This window comes from Argopecten irradians, chromosome 7 (assembly GCF_041381155.1).
Source record: "Argopecten irradians isolate NY chromosome 7, Ai_NY, whole genome shotgun sequence".
NCBI lineage: Eukaryota > Metazoa > Mollusca > Bivalvia > Pectinida > Pectinidae > Argopecten > Argopecten irradians.
In genome coordinates this window covers 33,758,165-33,780,777 of record NC_091140.1, presented here as the reverse complement: position 1 = coordinate 33,780,777, position 22,613 = coordinate 33,758,165, and the positions used below count along the sequence as shown (strand labels likewise).

The 22,613-nt window shown below is 30.8% G+C and overlaps 2 protein-coding genes and 1 long non-coding RNA gene across 7 annotated transcripts in view; 1 reads left to right on the top strand and 2 right to left on the bottom strand.

The window, feature by feature from the left end:
* LOC138328229 (calcium uptake protein 3, mitochondrial-like) overlaps positions 1–10,091 on the top strand; it is a 138,845-nt gene extending 128,754 nt beyond the window's left edge. For 3 of the 4 annotated variants that reach the window (XM_069274938.1, XM_069274937.1, XM_069274935.1), the window contains 6 exons: positions 2,009–2,097; positions 2,758–2,935; positions 3,131–3,239; positions 3,732–3,889; positions 6,002–6,025; positions 8,499–10,091. In XM_069274938.1, coding sequence (XP_069131039.1) covers positions 2,009–2,097; positions 2,758–2,935; positions 3,131–3,239; positions 3,732–3,889; positions 6,002–6,025; positions 8,499–8,573 — 633 coding nt within the window. In that variant the 3' untranslated portion in view covers positions 8,574–10,091. The remainder of the gene's footprint in view (positions 1–2,008; positions 2,098–2,757; positions 2,936–3,130; positions 3,240–3,731; positions 3,890–6,001; positions 6,026–8,498) is intronic. The other variant, XM_069274936.1, reaches the window with a different exon arrangement.
* Positions 10,092–11,605: 1,514 nt separating this feature from the next.
* LOC138326922 (uncharacterized) lies at positions 11,606–12,943 on the bottom strand. The gene is made up of 2 exons (XR_011208976.1): positions 12,470–12,943; positions 11,606–11,818 (listed from the first exon to the last, which is right to left on the bottom strand). It is a non-coding gene; the product is annotated as an uncharacterized lncRNA (long non-coding RNA).
* Positions 12,944–15,687: 2,744 nt separating this feature from the next.
* LOC138328228 (uncharacterized) lies at positions 15,688–21,721 on the bottom strand. 2 transcript variants are annotated; one of them, XM_069274933.1, is made up of 5 exons: positions 19,964–20,149; positions 18,979–19,123; positions 18,085–18,155; positions 16,032–16,242; positions 15,688–15,841 (listed from the first exon to the last, which is right to left on the bottom strand). In XM_069274933.1, exons 2-5 carry the CDS (start codon positions 19,072–19,074, stop codon positions 15,749–15,751), a joined length of 471 nt encoding a protein of 156 aa, XP_069131034.1. In that variant the 5' UTR covers positions 19,075–19,123; positions 19,964–20,149; the 3' UTR covers positions 15,688–15,748. The 2 variants fall into 2 exon arrangements, with proteins under 2 accessions (XP_069131034.1, XP_069131033.1); XM_069274932.1 differs by lacking the exon at positions 19,964–20,149 and adding an exon at positions 21,632–21,721 and having other exon boundaries at positions 15,689–15,841.
* Between the last annotated feature and the right edge of the window lie 892 nt (positions 21,722–22,613).

Sequence of the window (22,613 nt, the reverse complement as noted above, 5' to 3'; positions counted from 1 at the left end):
TATGTACCACTTGGTAAATCTTTCTACTTATATAGTTGTAATCACAAAGAACCATTTGGTAGATTTCTAGACTACTTTTAGAGTTACAATCACAATGAACCATTTGGTATATCTCTAGACTTTTAGAGTTATAATCATAATGAACCATTTGGTACATCTCTAGACTTTTTCAGTTATAATCACAATGAACCATTTGGTAAATCTCTAGACTTTTACAGTTATAATCACAATGAACCATTTGGTAAATCCCAAGACATTTAGAATTATATTCACAAATAAGCATTTGTTGAATCACTTTATCTTAGACTATTATAGAATGGTTTTCTAGACTTTAAGTATATTCATAATGAACAATTTGGTAAATTTCTAGACTTTTAGAGTTATAATCACAATGAATCATTTGGTATATCTCTTAAGACTTTAAGAGTTATATTAACAAAGAACCATTTGGTACATCCCTAGACTTGTTCATCAGTTATAATCAAAATTTTAACCATTTGGTAAATCTCTAGACTTCTAGAGTTATAATCACAATGAACCATTTGGAAAATCCCTAGACATTTAGAATTATATTCACGAATAAGCATTTGTTGAATCTTTAATAGACTTTTAGAGGTGTAATCAAAATTTGAACCATTTGGTTAATCTCTAGACTTTAAGATTTATAATCACAATGAACCATTTGGTACACCCCTGGACTTTTAGAGTTATAATCACAACGAACCATTTGGTACACCCCTGGACTTTTAGAGTTATAATCACAATGAACCATTTGGTAAATCAGTAGACTTTAAGATTTATAATCACAATGAACCATTTGGTACACCCCTGGACTTTTAGAGTTATAATCACAATGAACCATTTGGTACACCCCTGGACTTTTAGAGTTATAATCACAATGAACCATTTGGTACACCCCTGGACTTTTAGAGTTATAATCACAATGAACCATTTGGTACACCCCTGGACTTTTAGAGTATAATCACAATGAACCATTTGGGAAATCTCGAGACTCTTAGATTTATAATTACAGTGAAACAATTTGTAAATCTCTATTTAAATTGGAAGTATTTGATGAGCTGTGTGGATGGTGCCAAGAAATTCCTAAAATCTCCATGACCATGCAGTAAATAATATTTTGAGAATGATCTGTTTCAAAGACTTCAGATTCTGTAAAAGATTTGATTCAAATTAGGAAATGTGAGTCTTAAATTAATTAAAGTTTGTTTTAAGATTTTGTATTTCATTGTATTGGCTGCATGACTGGGGTTATTTGGTGATAATAACATACACTGTAATAATTGAATGAAAGAGACAAGCTCTGGTTTGGGGCTATGGCTTAAAGATTTTTGTAGACATGCAAGAATTTGAATGATGAAATAGTTATCATGGGTTAACGAACATTTATAGTAAAAAGCATGACAACAAATATTTGTGAATATATTTTGACTGAAGTAAATACTAAATATATATGCAAATTATAACATGGAATTCAGTACTTGCATGCATTAATCAAGATGTTAAGAGGGTATACAGCTGGCCAATTGAATGTAAAAATAACAAGAAAAAGGAAAACAGAAAGATATGATTACCAGTTTCCTATATTATTTAAATGATATTGATCGTTTAATGGTAGAAAAAAAATAATTTTAGATATCTTGCAACATTTTGATAGCTAACATGTCTTCAACTTACGATATATTATATATAATGCACATCTAATACATATCTGAATATCTTTCATCTTTGATTACTATGTATTATACTAATATAAGCATAGATATAAATAAAAAAAATAAAAATATTTTGTATGATTGTTACGTTCTGAAGTGTATGAAACTATTTCTTTAAGCATATCAATAAAATCATTACACATTTTATAAAGTTGGTGAGAAAATACGATACACAACATATACATATATATATATTGGACCTATATATATTACATTAATATGTGGATCAGAGATTCTAAATAAATCATGATAATTAAATATTTTACATTTGTTAGAGTGTGGACCCTGTACAGGACACCACACTACTCATCCACTTCTTTGGACCTAAAGGCAGACAAGCTCTTAAATATGAGGATTTCCACAGGTTTGTTTATGTTCATATATTAGATTGAAATGATTTCACATTGGTAGATAAGGATGCTACACCGCCGACGAATGGTATTTTTCTGCTATCAAAAGCAGGAGCAGACAAATGAGTATTTTCTTCAGGTACAAAGATACTTCTTTACATCATTACCATCATTGAAATTTTGATCTTCTTATATTTTACTTTTAGACATAAATATTACAAAATAATAATTAGACACATACGTTTATATACACGATTAAAAATCAGGGTGTTTTTTCAAATGATGAGTATCATTTTTGCTTTACTAGCGGTGGAGCATCCCTAATGTATTGACAAGGTTTAACGAAGGTCTTCTGATTAATTGAGATATGTTATTTGAAATATTTGTTGCTTGTATGATTTCTTGAAGTTACACTATAAAACTATATTTATAAATTCTCCCCTCCACAAAAAGAAAAAAGGAAAGGTGTCAACTTCTAACAAACATTGGAACATGAAATATATAATCATTATATTCATAGCTTATAGTAATTGTTCAATAATAATGTTGAACATGATATCTCAGGAAGTTTTTTATTATGTTAATCAGCCACCCATCAATTCATTTGGTTGCCAAATGTTATGTTTCTGCATGCACATAAGTATGAAATTGAGATAGATGTTTGGAATTCCCAGATTTATGGAGAATCTTCAGTCAGAGGTGATTGAGTTAGAGTTTATGGAATTCTCTAAGGGTATGGCCACCATTACAGAGGAAGATTTCGCTCACATACTTCTACGCTACACAATGTTTGACAAGACAGACGTCCAAGCCTGCATCACACGTGTCAAGGAACGCATACCAGCTGTACAGGTACATGTATATATGGCATTTGTTACTTTTGCCAAGGAATGCATATCTAATATATTAACTTGTATTTGTCATAAGAAATTTTCTCTTTTTGGTTGAGATTATTCTGAAGGAACGTATGAATATGTGATCAGTGGCCAGTTAAATATATTGCCATCATTGAAGCCATACCTGATACAGTTTTTTTTTCTTTTTCAGGGCATTACTTTCGAGGAGTTTAAACAATTCTGTCAGTTCCTGAATAGTTTGGATGATTTCACAATTGCCATGAAGATGTATACATTTGCTGATCAGGCAGTGTCTAAAGGTAAATCCATACACTAATTTACATCTAAATGTTGACCTTTTTGTATTTAGTCATCATTGTTTGAGATAATTGAGATAGCTATTTCTAATCCTGATTTATTCCTTATTTAACTTATTTTGACTTGGCCTTGACCAAACAGTATTCATAATTCATGTAGCTTCGACCTTGACCTAGTGATGTATAAACTTGTTTGTCATTGTAGTTTCTGAGTAGAGGCTATGTTAACAGACATAAGATGAATGATGTGAGATTGAATTAAGTGACCTGTCATTGCTTTTTGAAGCTTTTGACCTTGACCTCATTTTGAAGAAGGCTTTGGTGCTATGATGGATGTTCATGTTTTTGACCGTGCTCTGTTTTACCTCACTTGACCTTGATTTTTTTTATCTCACGACCTTATTTTGATTTACCTCACTTGATATTTCTTTGTTTATCCTTATCTGACCTTTTTCTGTTTGACCTCATTTTACCTTTCTTTGTTTGACCTTATAGAGCAATTCCAGAGAGCTGTGTATGTGTGTACCGGTAACACACTCAGTCCCCACCTTGTCAACACTGTGTTCCAGATCTTTGATGCTGACGGTGATGGTCACCTCAGTCATAAGGAATTCATTTCCATCATGAAAGACAGACTACATCGTGGCTCTAGGGTAGGTAGAAAGAAAGCAATTATTACTTAATACTTATGTATATAACATATATATTACAAAATTTTAACATTGTCAGTTAACTCAAAAATATCAGTTTGATGCATAAGTGTAAAGGATGTTATTCTTAAGGTCATTAAATAAGGGTTATCTCCCTTTTAAGATTTAAGCTTAATGCTTCCATGTGAAGAAAATCATTTTAATAAAACAGGTCTGTTTTTGATGGGTAATTTGACAGGATAAGGAAAGTGCAAATGTGATTACCTCCCTTGTTCTGTATATTTTAACTGTTTCTAGATCTAACACATGTTTTTAGTTGTTGTTAAGCTCTTTAGTCATTTCAGAAGACAGAGTTATTTACAATGATTTTTTTATTGTGTATCTTGTTATTTCTTACACAAAATTATATATTTTCAGAGAGAAAAAAAATTTTGCTCATAAACTGTTGATATATCAATTTATACCTATGTGCAAGAACAGACAACTCTCTGAATTTCAAATACAAATAACAACAATATGTTACCACAAGGGGACATAACTCTGTGTTATGAAATGAAACGTTGCCCTATATTGTACTGTTGGTAGAGAGATAGTTGTTATTTTCCCATTCTTTCTATTGTGGTTATGATCGATTGTTGACAGTTCAATGTTGTGAAATCATTGGCTGATGTTTGAGCTTCATTTCAAACTTTACAACTCAAGAATTACTTCTATTTCTACATTACTTTAAAAATAGATTGATGTTTAATCCTATTTCATTACCCGGGTAATTCCATTTCACTGGATATAATTCAATAAATTCATTCATCTTATTTTTCAATTTATAGATAGATATATATATTTTAAAATCAAGGGTCTCATTGTGTTTCTATGGTATTTATAAGTTTTGTTACAAAAATATACATGTCTATGATTTTTTTTGATAAAGATCATATTCAGTACTGCAAATATGCTCCTTTCTTTGAAAATTAATCAATGCATTGTTTAGTAAATATGCAAATTTATAATTTTGTTCATAAATTTTTAATTTGATAATGAGATTCACTATTTTTTCACTAAAAAGGAATAATTTACCGGAATTCACTTGCATCTGAGTTAAATGTTTGTAGATAATTGATGTGAAAGTAAATTATGTTTATGTGTAAGAACTTTGAATTAGATAAGTTTTAATTATCTAATAAATCAATTTATTTCCAGTTGACTGCGGTATGTAAAAGTGCTTTAATTCCAAAGAATTTTACCAACATGATTTGATAAACCTCCCTGTACCCTTTTACCAACTTCTGCTCATAAATTCAAACGTTTTATCTTTTTGGGATTGTTTTATTATTTTGATTTTCAATACCAACCGTGAAGAGTCCAGGTTTTATTTGGTCGTGTTTACCGAGCATGCATTAAGTCCATTCTTCATTCAAATTATTTCAACCTGGTTTTGTGGCTTCAAATTTTATAGATGCACCATATATAGTGAAACCCTTAATATTTTGCAATTTTCTTATTTCTGATTTTCATGGGGAAATCGGTTTTCCTTTTCAACAAGCAGAGTTGATTCTATACTTGATTAACATATATACTATTTCATTGAAAGCAAAAGTATTTTAAGGTAAATTAGATTTAAATTCATATTTAGGTATTGTACTGTGTAAGTGTTTAACATTTTAGTAAGCGTTTATCTTAGATGGAAGAGGACTAATGAAGAATAAACTTATTTTAACAAAATATTTAGATGATAAAATTTGTTTATTAATCAATACAGCAAAATTGTTTCATATCAAGATTTCCAATTAAAATAAAAAAAAAGATATATAGAAATCCAGCTCTATAATATCATTATAAAATTATTATTATATATGACTGATGAAAAAAAGTGGTGGAAAAATATAAAAAAAAATATTGATTGTTAAAATTAAAAAGCTTCTTGTTTTCTTGTTGGGTAGAGTTTCTGGCCTTTGTATCCAAGGTTTTAGATATCAAGATTTTGCATACACGGAAACATTTTAAAGATCTTCAGGTTCAGGGACGATTATTCTAGATTTTTTTATGATGGCCCATACTGCTATTGTATTAGTTTATATCATATTAATCTAACAATGTCTGTTAATGTCATGTGTTTAGAGATGGAAGAAATATTACATGGCGGTAAGATTAATTTTCTAAGATCATACGAACGTCGGTTTGAATATAGTGATATCGTGACAATTGTATAGAGATGTATAACCTTCACGGCAGTGACTGCAAAAATGGCAATGATTTGTGTACGCATTATACAATGTGATTAACATGTATGGTGATCTAGATTAATGCATCCAAATCAGAAACAATTTTAACAGCAACCCTGTTTATGAGAGGCATGGCATTCTGTGACTCCTTATAATGAAAAAAAGAGTGGTATTTGTGTCTTTATGTTACACCCGTGTATCTACATGTAAAAAGAAGTTAAATATTAGACACAACTGTGCTTTGTCTTATATTGTCAAAATTTAAATTATATAAACGAAATTCAGAAGATTAAAAGCATCAGATTAGAAAAACTAGAATTGGTGTGGCCAAATTGAGCATTTTAGATGTTCAAGATCAGCATGCATTCTCATCAGAATAGTATACCCGGATATATAAAGTTACGTTCAAAGCAAATTTAGATAGTTTTAAACATCAACAAGTTTTAGTGATAAAACTATCATCCCACATTATTGATTTTTTCTTACAAAATTGATGAAAAACTGAGTTATCTTTATTAACAAAAGTTGTATTCCGCCTTTGCATATTACAGAGTAAGCTTCCTTGCGGGTAGGTAGCGATTGTTACGTCATTATTTTGTGAGCACGAATGACGTTGTTTTTCTCTCCGAAAAGTATGACGTCAAACTCGTTAACATATGACGTAACAATCGATACTTACCCGCAAGGAGAGATAACTCTGTAATATGCAAATACCGAATTGGCATAGACCTGAATATTCAATATGTTTAATGAAATTAACAAACTATAAAACCGCTTCAAAATTTGTATCTCTATAATATTGTAACCAGTTACTTTGAAATTGACTGCCAAATATAATATTGTAACCAGTTACTTTGAAATTGATTGCCAAATATAATATTGCAACCAGTTACTTTGAAATTGACTGCCAAATACATACTTTTTAGATGAATAAGCAGAACACTTTACCATTGATTATTAAGGTAGAGCTTAATTGATGATGGCACACATTTCGTTGACTCATTTAGAACTAAAATTGATAATGAACTGTTCCAGCTTTGGAATAAGAAGACTTTAAATGTGTATCTTCATTGAAAACTAATTTGAAATCTTTTTGTTTATACCGCCAGATTGTTGGTTAATCTTGGATAGATAGTATCGCATGATACTGTGTTGCATTATATAGCTGAAGTGATTGTGACTTTGCCTATTGAACATTTTAGCTGTTTACTTTCGATCCAATGTTGTTTAACATGTATTAGTGTTTGAGCCCTAATATTCAAATTATAATTGCCTCAATCAATTTTATGGATTTTTTTGTTGTTTTTTTATTTGCTACAACAACCAACAAATTTCTGAAAATAAAATCAAATAGAAAATATCCAACAAAATTTTTATTTCATTTTTTGCAATGAAATGATATATACATGTACTTGACACCAGTGAAAATATCAATGTTGATATTATCACTCGCTTTTTGCTTATCAGAATGCAGCATTGGCAGTGAAAATATCATTTTCATTATTACATCTTTAGTTTTGTGTTAAAATATGATGTTATGTTAAAAAAACATAGCATAATAATTGCAAGAGCAAATAACAGTCAAATACAATGGCGAAATAACCTTTGATGGAACTAATAGTGATGGTCTTCTGTAAATAGAAGCAAGAAAAAATGTAATAAATAGAAAATTCTTTATTTCTTGATGATACCAGTAATATTTCATATTGTGAGGTTGTTATTAAATATCAAATTTCCACCTCACTCGATAAATATAACTGGTATTCATAATAAAACAAGGAATCCTTTTTTATTTTATGGCACAAGCAGAATCGCATAACAATCAATACCTACGTACAAGAACAGATAATGATATTAAAACTGACTTTAATTACATTCTTTTACAGAAAATATAAGCATGAGTAGATATTATTGTTGTGTGCATTTTCATCTTCTTGTGAGCAAAATATGTTTATTTTGTTTTAAATGCTACTTTTCATAAAAGTGACCACTGACCATTCTTTATTTACATCATTAGTTTCTGTACATACAATCATATTCATCTATTTCTGGTAATCAAATGTAACCCATTTAGTGGTTGATACATTCTCACAAGGACTTCATATCATGTCAGTGATTGTTTTGCACTATTCTCTACCACTATTACGGATGCCAAGTTCTTCCTCTTTTTCATATATCCGTTATCATAAAGATCTTTCACACCATTTCCATCTTTATAATAGTTATGCAAATATATAAAACTGATATTGAAGTTGAGGTGGAACCTGGATGGAATAGTTATATTGAAATTCTTATTTTGATATTTTGGATTGTGACTCCGTATGATAATGGAGTACATGTTGAGCCTGATATTATGAATACTGCTGAATGATATTTTGTTTTCTAAATTTCAGTCACACCTGATGCATACCCAGGATAACTGGAGCTCCTTTAAATCCTGTGTGAAGAATGAAATGAAGTCTTATTGAAAAGCGTTGCCGCGACTACAATGTGTTGTCACCCTCCAGTTAGTGACCTAAATACGAGAGAACTAGGTCATTGGCATGGCAACCAGTGAAGGTGTCTTCTATACAAAATAAGAATGTGTTGATAGCATCATCTGCTGACGGTACTTTCATGGAACACACTGCTATGGAAGGGGTTATTTGAACATCACTTGATAATTCCGAATAGTTCTCATACTGTCTTGTCGATAATGTCAATTTAACATCAAAATAGTTTTTTCTCCTTTTAAAAAATTCTTCTCAAATGTACCTTTAAATTTATTTTGTATTAAACCAAATATTTCACATATTTATCTTCTTAGAACATTCTTTGATGACTAGATGTAAATTTTGTGCATGGTTCCTTTAGTTTTGGTGATTCTGGGGTAGTGAATACTTTTACAAATAATGAGTCTTTAGTGAAAAAGTGACTTGGACATTTCTTACCATTTTGAATACAACAAAAACAAAATCACCGTAGCTCATGAAAATAATAGTGTCTTCCGAGACAAACTTAGAGAAATATTAAATGTAGTTTGTGTTTTCGCTGATATGTGCCTAGTCTGTGTAAATATGGCTTTCAAGTTATTTAGACTTCTTGATAGAAGGCTTTAATTTTAGATACACTTTTTGAAAAAGAAAATAAATTTTCATTTTGAGAATGCTTTAAACTTCTTGAAAAATATTGAATTTTGTTCGTCATTGAGGATGCTTTGAGTAATCGTTATGCTTTGTATAATTATTTTAAGTGGATTGATTTTGCAATGATCTCTCATAATATTTATTATTGAACACTGTATAAAGACTATTTTCATTTCACTCAAGAATGATATGGATTGTGTAGAAATACTTCAAACTTTAAAAGGTATAATTTAAACATTTGGCTGGACGTACATGCATAATTTGTAAAATCCTAGGTATAATTTTGCCTTGAAATACAAACATGGCTCTGGACTGTATTACTCACAATTTTTATTACGACATAAGTATGTATATAATGTTATGTAAAATTGACCTTTTCTTATGTCACCTTCCATAACTAATTTTCATGAAACGTTCTTAGAATCTTGAAGTGAAAGGAACGACAAAAAGACATATTTTTGGTGATTGCTAGGGAATTCTTTATATATTACATGTATAACATATAGATTATACCTTATCATATTATTATTACATTTTTCAAGTTGTTTTGATGTTTTTTCTGTTTGCAACATTTACATGGCTTTCAATGAATCGGAGTATAATTTCAATTGGAATGTACAAATGTAGCTCCCAGAACTAATGGACTGAATTAATACCTTTACAGATGACGATGATTTTATAAATTATTATTCTTAATACGAACACTGTAAATATATAATATTTTTGCGAACTCTAATTTTAGCTTATACGTTACCGATAATCACGATGATCATTAGCTAATTAAAACATTACATGATAGCCATGAATAAAAGAGTGACCACAAAATAAAATAGCAATACCATGGAAATTATATCACAAATAAAAGACAAAATGACGTTATTGAAAGTAAAAGGTTACAATTACAATAAGAAATTAAAAATTAAAATAAAATGATATCACAAATAAATAAGTTTACCACTAAAATGACGTTATCGATAATAAAAGGTTACAATTAAATTAAGATTTAATTTGCCGCTCATATATATGTAAGTTTGCTATTGAAATAAGGTTACCAATTAGATATGATTGCCGCTAAAATAAGATAACAAAACTATGTATGTTTACAGTAAGGATGTTTTAGTTATTGTTGCATGTAGTTAGTTATTCTGTCCACTACAATCATCGTCTTTGTATCTTTATGCCTGTTATTGTCTATATACTTTAAACCTTCATTTTTTTGGAATTGTTGATCTTTCAGATTCTATGAAATAAACTTCTTTACGATTTTGTTGTTTACAAAGTCTTTGTTTGTCTTCCTGAAATACACAGTACTTGGTGCACAGGCGTTTGGCTCTATATTTTTTTTTCTCTTTTACATAATAACTTATATAAAGAGAGAAATATCTATTAAACCAGACGTCTGTGCTTGATGTAACGTAACACGACCTGGGTACATATTACTGATGAATAGGACAATAAATACAAAATACAAAAACAATCTGGGTACATATTACTGATGAAATGGGAATAAAAAACCCAAAACAAGCTAGTATATATTACTGATAAAAACGGCAATAAATACAAAACGCAAAAACAAACAAACAAAATACGGAATATACATAATGCAATAAACAGCATGGTATATATAAATCATAAAAAAGAACAAACAAACAAAAGACGAAATATACCATACACAAAAACACCCTGGTTCATATAACTAATAAAAATCTAACAAAAGACGGAATATACCAAACACAAAAACACCCTGGTAGATATATCTATTTAAAAAAACAGACAAACAAAAGACGGAATATACCAAACAAAAATCGTCAAGATAAGCTTAAACGTCTGCAATACGGCGGTTTCGAGATCCTTAAACGACGTGGGATAAAAACTATTGAATTAATTCAATAAGTCCCACCTTTCGACGATTGTGACGTCACCTGGTGGTGGGACTAATCGACGGGAAATAGTACTTTACTTACGTCGTTTTGAGAACTCGAAACCCATGTATTAACAAGGGCACATGTTACAGGTGTCCACAATTTGGCTGTAACTTGAGTTTAATTTACACGAAGCTGCATTTGATTTCAAAGAAAAAGGTTTTAGTTTTAAGAAAGGTTCTACCCAACAAAATATCTTGTTGTACCGTACATTATACATGTATATCATAAGACATTCACTCCGAAAAGTTTTGTTCCATCTCGTTAGCCGTATGAACTGTAACACACGCCCTGAAACTAATATGATCAAGCTTTACTTATTCTCTTAGCCTCCTCTGTTATCGTCTGTTCCAACTGAAGAATCCCCTTCATCTTAGTTCAAAATCTTTTCTGGAACTGCAGACAATAGCAGGAATAACAATACGGTTATTGTCACTTATGAAATCACCGTCTTTTCCGTTGGTGATATCTATAATTAATTTTTGATACCTCCCAAGAAAATGCCAATGGCGGCGTTTCCAACAACATATACCATACAAGTTGAATACACGCATATACGAATTCCCCCATAGCATAGTCTCCATCATTCACTTTTTCCAGATACGGTGATATCTCAAGGTCGTCACGTTTGCAGATCTTTTCCTTCCAAATCGTGTCATAAAATGTCTGAAATCACAGAAAACGTTTTTAATTCTCACTTGTAAAATTAAGCATCAAAGTCAAGGAATTCATAAACTCTTACATACAATGCATCATGATAAAACCATATTAATTTTATTTCTTTGAGTATTTATTAAAGATGAAAATCGAAAAACAAAAGCAATAAATATCATATAACACATAACCTATTCCTGAATGTTGTTTCCATACAACTGAACTATTTTATACTGTTTACAATTACATAATGAGCCAATGTACACTATCAAGAATATTACACCAGAAATAACGATTTAAAGGTAATGCGTTTAAATGAAGTCATACATGTATATACTTATTGATTTCACGTTATATTGTATTTTTACGTACTTTACAATTTGTGTATGGGTTTCATGAACTTTTGTTTTTAGATTCTAAATTTACACAGTTGGAATATGATCTACTTTACGCATTATCTATACACCGTTGTGATCTGCCCGGGTTACCTTCGTTGCACCTCGTCAGTGCTGACAAAATCAAATAAATGGAAATAACTCTGGTAAATCAGAAAGCATTTTCTATAGAAGAATGTCGACATATCACGTCCGTTACTGTGCAAGTAAAATTGGGTAACAAAGCGAATACGAACCTAAATTGAAATAAGCTATTAATTTCACATACCTTCAGTAAGGCTTTTTCTATGTCGTACCCGAGGGACCGCTGGAGACCGTTGATGGCATTCTGTGATTAAAGAAAACCAGTGAAAATTATTATCTTCCAGAATCAAATAACACCCCTGTGGGGCATGTATAACTGATTTATTGGTATGTATTTTCGTATTGTTTGTTCTTGAAAGCTGATAAAAATAAGAAATGGTACAGACATTTGTTAATAAAAAATTGTTCACTAGGCATTTATTATTCGGAGCAATTACTTTTTTTTTGTCGGTGTTAAACATCATTACCGGATAACTATATAAACCTTGTGGAGCTTTCTTCACCGAAACTATCAGATTCAGCGATATATAATGAGTTGTTGTTAGAGGAGGTAAAACATTTTCAATTGATCATTTAAGCATTTATGCAGCCGGAAAATGATAACTACATCTTATGCAGGATACGGCTTGATCAGCGCAATTAGTAACCTCTCAGTATATAAACCGACGATAGTAAGGTCAAATTGACTGGTCAGTATAAACCACCGATTATCAAGGTCAAATTGACGGTCTCCTAATTTATATAATGTATATTTGCTGTCACGTATAAACCACGTTATCAGGTACCGTTTTGAAGGTCAAATTGAGCGGTCTCCTAAACAGATACGTATTATGTTCTGTTTTACTAAACAGGAAATTGACATGAGGTGAATTATAGTTCTTATTTTATCAGTGATTTATTCAATGAGTTTTCATTTTATATTGTGTTTTATAGCTAGCAAAATCATTCTTAAAGGCCCACTACCTTTGCGAAACAAAAAATTAAAATTCTTAAAAATAATTAAAACGTAATAAAATTGATATTGCTGGCCTAAAATAGATTACCACACCAAACAAAGCAAATACCCTGCTTTATCTACGTTAACAGTGAATATTCATTTCGCTGTTTCGCTGTCTAGTGCAGGAAACAAAATACGACCCCCATTATGAAAATTAATATTTTATTTTTATTAAATTATTCATATTGCGATGATAAGTTTAAGATTAAGGTTAAACCAATAATTACTGCGACTCTACAAAATTATCTAGATCGTGTCACATTCCAATTTTGAAAATTGAAAGCCGTTTCGGAAAAGTAGTAATGTATATATGAGGATCAAATCACTGTGATCTTGATTACAAATCAAAGCGATTTGCCATGACACACACTAATCTAAATAATTACTGGCTGAGCCCACCAGCTATGATTACTCACCATTCTATGACCCATTATCATTGTACGCGTGTTAATGAAACAAACTTGACATATTTCAGCAAAACCAAGTCTATCATTTTACAACGATATTTCCCCATCATTTTAAATAGGAATATCCAACATAAATATACTAGTATATCTGATATGAATCTGTGTTTTCCTTTATTGTAATTATTATGTTATGGTTCGGTAACAATACTAAAGTTGAATCTGATATAAAAAAATATATATATTATATATATAAACCTGTAATTATAGATAATCATACCTTGGGGGCAAACAGCATAAGTGAGAACAATTGATCGTTACCTTCATTTTTTCTGGGAAGGTAGCTAGGTACGATGTTAGAATCACACCTAATGTGACATTCAAAGTGACACTAGGTATATGGCTTAATAAAAGGTTTAGTTTACAGCACAAATTAGAAAAAGAATATGCATTAATTATATAGACAAAAATATGGGGTAAAATGCATTACATTGACCGTCACATCTATAGAATTTCAAAGGTGGCAAAGTTATAATATATTGTGTAAACACAATTATTACCTAATATTTTTTTTATTTCTGTTACTTCTACCAAAGACTATCTAAGTATCTGTACTATGTACATTTCTGATCACACCAATTTTTAAAGTCTGATAATTATCAATGTAACCTCAAAAATTAAACGTACTTTAACATGATTGTATTGACCGATGAAATATAAATACATACTAATATGACTATTCTTATAAATGTAATATTTGGATATCTAAAGTACCTTATTAATGAATGCATATCCTAAATTAGTATTCAAATGTACATGGATATGTATTGTATAAAGATAGTTATTTTTTCATAGTGCCCAGTCCATGGCATAAAAGTTTTTTTCTTCTAGTAAAAAGTGATAGTAATGTGTAATTTAATTCATTACATTGATAAAGTAATGGTAATTTAATTAATTACATTGCAAAAAACATGTAATGGTAATGGTAATGGTAATGCCATTTTAAAATGTAATGTGTAATTTAATTAATTACATTGCTATGTAATTGAACCCATCCCTGAAATCTAAATTCTTGACCTTTTTCGCGATTATTTGAGAGATTCTTCAACGTGTTATTGTGGCCTTGGTGATGAAACAGCTGAACTCTATCTTTTTATATGTTCATTATATAATGAACCAAGATCAACACGAAGTACGTAATCCTAATATTCCCCATTCGCATTTTAACACAAGAACTCTATACAAGACTGAGACCATTGTGATGACTCACAAAATACATATTTATTGCTATGTATATACCAGAAGAAATATCTGAAACTACAAGTTTGTTTTAGATTTTTTTCTACGGTGATAGATTGGGTTTAAGATGTAATATTAAATGTTAAATATTTTGTTGATAATTATACCTTACCGGATTTGTTTGGGGATGGCTAATATAGGCTTTGCCTGATGTCAAATCGATTTGCATCTTATTTGCAATAAATTTGTTGAAATAAAGTGGTTCGGTAACTGTCTTTCTGTCTCATTAATCCCGTTATCCAAAAACCGTCAAGGATTAAGAGCCACTTTAGTTCTTAACAGGCATGGGGTAATTAAAAATGTAATGGTAATTAATTGCAATGCATTACAATTTTTCATGTTATTGAATGTAATGTGTAATTGAAGCAGATTTCAATTACACGTAATGGTAATTTAATTAATTAATTACAAAAATACTCAATTACTTTTCAATTATATTTCAATTACATGTGATGTTTTTCAAGTACATGAATATAGATAGATTTGTCAGATTACATTTTTAGTTATTTTTACATAGTGCCCAGTCATAGGAGTTTTTTTTCTAGTAAAAAGTGAAAGTAATGTGTAATTTAATTAATTACATTGATAAAGTAATGGTAATTTAATTAATTACATTGCCATGTAATGGTAAAATGTAACCATTTTAAAATGTAACGTGTAATTTAATCAATTACGTTGCTATGTAATTGAACCCATCCCTGGTTCTTAAGACACTGAAGAGGCTTTCTTAAATATCAAATATCAAAATCACAAACCATTGGAGCTACACTACCTCATCGCCACGACCCATGTGCAGTAGTTTCTTGATCTCTGTATTCTGACTTTCATGTTTTCCGCTGACAAATTCAAATACTTCCTGAAACATTTAAAAACGGCAAAAATAGGTTAGCAAATATATACCGATAAAATATGTCGACATTGACCTTTTGACACGGTGATTTTGATCTTAGCTCAATGTTTTCAATTGATTGGTTCAAAAATACATTTGTTACATTAGAGTTATCAAGTGCAACATTATACACGTTTGTTCTCAGCATGTTTCTTACTTTCATAATATCCGTCAGTAACACCGATTCTTCTTTTTTCAATGCAAAGTTCCCGTTGTTAGACCCTTCTTTCTTTTTCTTCCATTCAACAATTTCTCCCAAAACAACACTCCGTTTAAGTTCGAGTGATTTTACCAACTTTTCCAGAGGCGATTTACCTGCTGAAGAACCCCCCGTCGGTTTTGTTTCCTCTCCTCGTAGGAGTTTTAATCTTGTGAAGGAATAGACAAGATAGCAAATCAATAAATGAAAACATTACAGTAAAGAAGGTTCACATCAAGTTACTTAAACTCATTAATTAAGACAAAGAGGTAATTCTTGATCATTAATGTTCACATGTGAAAGCCAAAGTTAATAAGGGTTATATGTGTGTTAATAAAGGTGGCAATTTCATACTGTTGTACATGTAACATTATCATTTTGTCATTTAGTGAACCTGTCTACATTATCTTGTTATATTAGACATGAATTGATTTTCGAATATTTTCATTGGCTAATAAATGGTCACGTGACGTTCACGATATTGCTATGGACTCAGTGTTTCCATTCTTAGAAACACCAAGTCAATATTCCTTTGCAAACTCCATTGCCCAAACGCTGCATTCTTCAGAGTGGCGTTATTTGACCATGCTTTTCTTGTCATAAATATATACATTATATTTTTTTTTTACATTTTGTTAAAGAAACGACATATCTAATATCAAAATTAAGGATCGTTATTTCGGTCCATATGGTGTTATATCGCCCTTGTAGAATTTAAAATAATGCCCTCGGGCTACGCCCTCGATCATTATTTATTCTACTCTGGCGAAAAAACACCATATGGACCTCAATAACGGACAATAATTGATATGTATGTCACTAGTTTAATATGCTCAAAGCATTTTTATAAAGGAGTAAGATAAGAAATCTGAGATGCTGGAACATACATGTAATTGACATTTCTGATGGTGACTTAATGATTTAATTCAATATAGCTGTTTTAATAATGTGATTATCTTCATTTCGTCTATGACATTATTGAACCTATTTCTAAGTTTGTAATTTTTCTCTTCGATTTTCGAAAAAAAAAAGAAAAAAAATCTTCTATGAAATTAATACGATCGAATAATGAGCTTCCATACAAACAGTTACGAAGTATTCCAAATACAGAAATACAGTTTGTAACCGATCATTAAAAGTTATCAGAGGTCGAGTTCTGATCCCATTCCAAGATGCATCAATAGAAACGCGCAATATCGTAGAACATAAGACTAGATGTAATTTAGTTTACAATTATTTTAATCATTCAGGAAATACAAAATTAGATTGTCGTGAGGCAAACTCGAGCAAACCAGTTTCAGGTCAATATGATAGGAAAATACCTGTAATTTACCTGAAGACTCTGTAGATAGTTACGATTGTCTACAAAAATGTTGATTCATTAAGTCAATTTTATTAACTAATTTCATATTAAACGACGCCATTAAGTATGACAAAGCACGAGTCTTAAAATGAGTGATAATCAAGATAATTAGTCTTTAGCAATCAGACGGCATATGCAATATAAATAAATGAGAGAACTGGGCTTATGTACGAAAACAAAGCATAATATCAAGAACTGACAAAATCACATTTGTATTCGCCAAATTGGTGACTTAGCGAATCTTTGTGCCTTTGTTCCGCCTTTGCATATTACAGAGTTATCTGCTCAAGTAGGTAGGAATTGGTTATTTCATTGGCGAGTTGAACGTTGTAATTTTCAGACACAACGACGTGATTTTCACTTATTAAGTAATGACGAAGTAATGCAAAATAAAACGAAATCCAATACAGATTAAAACGTATGTTGTTAAAGTTTTTAAGAGATACTTAACCTCTTCCATAAGTTCACCTATATCCTGGAGTTGCTCCAGCCGCAATTTAGCAGAATAGTTCTATTGCCTCTTATTATGAACAATGCTCTTTATTACACAAAATAAGTAAATAAAGAGAAGAACTCCATATTGCATATTGTCAGCATCCACTAAGTTTACCTTGCAAGTCATATATGCAATACACATTTCCCATTCACCTTTGTTCCAAATTCGTCACCTCATCTCTTTCCATGTCTCGAATGCTCTTCAACTCATGAAAGGTGTAGTCCTGAAATCGTTCACAGAAATATGAAATTGATTCAGCAATCTAATGGAGTTTGTCATAAACTCCATATAACAACGAAATATTTTAAACTCTAATCATTCTCTGGTCAATATTTACTATAAACCACTTTATTGTTACGTATATTTAAGCATTATTCACAATACCTTTAGGGGTTATGAAGTCAGGAAAAAGTCCGTCCGGGTTTTGTCTATGACTTCACAACACCCAAAAGACATTGAAAATAATGCTTATAATTTAATTCAGAGACCTAAATCAGGCACTAATTAGGCATACATTTCCGTGATTTTACTTAGTTTTATAATCAAAACAAATTGAGTTGTAGCGCATTGATATCTTATCCAATAATTCAATTTTGCCAAAGACTGTACTGCTTTTAAAATTCCCCGCGAAGACCTTCTGTACATATGACGTCATAATACTTGACGTACAATTTCTTCGGTCTATGGAAAAATATTCTCAAAGATGTAACAAATAGAAATGAGTGTAACATTTGAAATTAAATTATAACATTTTACTTCAGAGTCTTCATTAAATTTCAACACGATCACTTGTATATAAATTCGCGATCAACGACTTACATTTTATACAAATATTCGCAAAACATTTTGATTCGCGTTCAAGCCCCCAGATTGCCAAAATAACGCGAAAAATGCTATTTTGCGAAAATGAAATGGTTTAAGGTATATGCTTTGTCTTTTATGATTGTTTTGATAGTTATATTATTAAAAGGTTTTTTTTATTTCTAAAATCAACTATGTAAGTCAAACTATGGATAAACAATCTTAGACTGTCAATATCCACATACCCTCTTCTTTTGCATCATCTTCAAACCTTCTTCCATCTCATCCTTTGAAGGCGATTTCTTTAACCAGTCATCGAGCTCTTTGTCCAACCGGTCCATGATGAATATACTGATATACCGAGGCAAACAATGTGGTTATTTTTCTGATCTGAGAAGTCAAACAATCCCTATGTTAATTTTTTTCGCATATTAACATCTGCAAATGTGATTTCATCCAAAAGAAGAAATGGAAGAGAAAACGTACATGTACGATACATATTAGACAAAGTATTGTAGATTATTGTAATTATAATTTTGTCGCTTTGACAATATACACAATGTATTAAAGGTACATTTTTCTAATGATTTGTTTGATATGTATGAATGTTTTCAGAGTTTATTGTAAATTAACTGGTCTCTTAAAATATATCAGGTATGATTAACAATATTATTTTTCGCGGAATGACTACATTTGCTACCCATACCACTTAATTTTCAGTTTTTAGCAGTTTTTGCCTGCATGAACACTTTACAGAAGACGTTCTGGTACTAGACTTTTAAAAATATTTTTCAAACCAAGGTGGAAACGGTCGCTCTAAAAGGGTTCAAATTACCTTAAATGAAGCAATTAAAGATTTGCAGTAAAATAATCTTAATACAGCTAAAGCTGTTGTCGCATTGATAATTTAAGTAAAGATAATTGAAGTAAAAGATGGTAAACATCGGGTTTCATTGAAAGCGAAAAAAAGTCATATTTTTAAATCGACAGTCAAATGGGTCATTTTTATTAAATTTTTATAAAAAGCATAATTATGGGAACTTGCTTTAGATATTGATAAGTTTTATTTGAAAATCTTAAACCTTCTTTGATCGAGGATGAAACGTGACATTAGAGGTGTACATCCTTAAAATATAGTAGTATATGCTTGTTAATTTCCTGTTGTTAGTGTTATGTAAATAAAACGTGATATGAGATAATATTATAGATAAAACATGTATCTCATTTTGCCTTGAACTTTTCTTGGTATTTGGTATGTACAACAAATACTTATGTTGCCATGCAAGGAAGGTGGATAGAGGAAGTGATCTGGAAGATTAAGTCTGTCTTATCGACAGATTTTATCGTGTTGAATATGGCAAATTTGAATATCTAAATACATGTAATTATTTAGAATACCTAAGAACGTCAGACACTATCGCATCATAAAAAGACAACTTATTACCTAAGTATGTAGATATATACTTTTCTTGGAATGCGATAAGTAAACAAATCCTTATGTTGGCATGAATGGAAGATAGGTAAAGGAAATGATATCTTAGATTATATATAAGTCTGATCAACAAGATTTGATCGTGCACGTTGCGTATGGACCCTTTGAAGATCCAAAGTGGAGGAAAACCATATTACTAACACAAAGTGATCGACTAGATTCAATACCAAGAAGATCTAAGTAAAAAATGTCATCGAACATGTATTCAAAAATCATTTAAAGAACTCTTCAGACACCATGAACCGTAAAAAGACAGATATGAATATATTATTACCTACTATGTAAATATACACTGTACATACATTTATTTGAACGACAAAGATAAATAGATAAGCAGAAAGAAAATAATCAAGCAAACTACTCGCCAATACTGACATTGACACTTTTCGAACTTTCGCTTTGATATACAAATGTACTACAAATTGTCAATGATTTTGTGGATTAAGGCTATCGGCACGTTCACACACACCCTGAAATACAACGGTGTAAATCAAACCCAAATACCTCTGTAGAGATTCAACATACAACATGTAGAAGGAAGTTTATTATTTTCCAGCCTTAAAAAGTTTCCATGCCTGATAACGATTGTTTAAATATCCCACTAAGGAACGTCTAGCTCACAGCTGAAGTGGCCGAGTAGTTTTAAAACAGGTCAGATATTATGACAATGCCCTTATCCCTTGGTCTCAATGTCCAGTAAGTTAGTGATCGAAATAATACTCAACTAACTGCCTTTACTTACACATATATTGACCCCATAGGTTCCTTTATTAAACCTCTTTTTGACCAATATACGTACATTTTTTTAATATTTACTAAAAGTCGATCGATGGATTTATCTCCAGGTATTCTAGTTCACACACACCCTTCACGATCATTTAAAGGTACTAACATGTTAATAGGGTATGAAATTCGAGCAACTCCTAATCATAGATATCTTGCATACATACAAATTATGTAATGGTATTGGTACACAACCAGTGGATAATATTGTATACGATGTTTCCATGACTACAAAGGTGTTTACCCTACCACCTTCATCAGGTAAATGACCGGACAGGATAGTCTCGTGGTAGTCATCGACTTGTCACATATAGAAATATTTACTGGCAATGTAGTATCGTTACATTTATCTTACTTTCCAACTTGACGAAAATGTTTAGAAGCAACAAGAAAACACAAGGGTATTATATTCCTCTATATTATAATGCCTATGCTAGAAAGCATATGGGTCAGTGTGTGAACATATGTCGTAGAAATGGTAAGCACAGATAAGTAATCCGACAGTAATATGAAACACAGTTTCTTATCAAATCAAGACACAGATTATTATATTTCTCCAAAACCATTTAAAACAGGATTATCCGAGAAAAACCATTAAAACATAACATGAGTTCAATACTTACCGACATCTGATGTGGAATGTCTACTTTCGGTTTGACGAGGAAGTAATGTAACCCGTTGTCATTGAGTTTTCTCCCTTTAATCATACTAACCGGTTTAATATTGAATCCTGATATATTTTAAATGACTTACAAAATATAGAGAGACTGATTTTTTTTATTTGTAAGTCCGACATTTGCACAAATGACAACGAATTAATTTATTACTATCTGTCTATGGAGGTATTTAAGAAAAAAACTCATATAGTACCCTACGAAGATATCTACAGACACGTTGGATTTTGTGTTATCGATCTAGAAGGTAAAAATCTATTCACGTTAGCCCTTATTTTTAAATATCTTCCCCATGTAAATTCAAATTTCTTCAGGGAAGTTTTCGATGACATCAGCTGATAAGAACTGACGTTACAAACGGTGGTATTTTACATTTTGGGGTTATAACATACAATTTCAAGCCAAAAGTGCTCATTATAAGTGACATTTGAATTAGATATATTGTCCAGAATGGCTAACATTAAACAGCCGTACCATTGAATGTGTTTATCTATACGTTTGGTACCAGACTAACCTCCAGGGGTTGCGGATTATGTTTTTAATCTGACATGGGCATATTTATCGGATTTAGAGTCTCATTCTACTTGTAATCGCATTGGGTATTAAGATCGAACATTTTTATAACATGTGTATGTAATGAAATATCAATATTAACAAGTCAAAGCCAAAGCGACTATTATCAGACATTTTTTATTTAAATATTAAGGATAACGATATTCTAACCAAGGGTAGTGAAATATTGTAGAACATCAGTTTTTTAATATAATTTGTGATCCCAAGGATCTAATATCCCTATCTATCGTGCCATACATGATCGATTTTTTCACAAAGAAATGACGTTGTGCTAAATATTAGAAGACAAGAATTCCAACATCATATGCAAATAATGTATTTACATTGGAATAAAACATTTTAATGGTTACTTGACCAC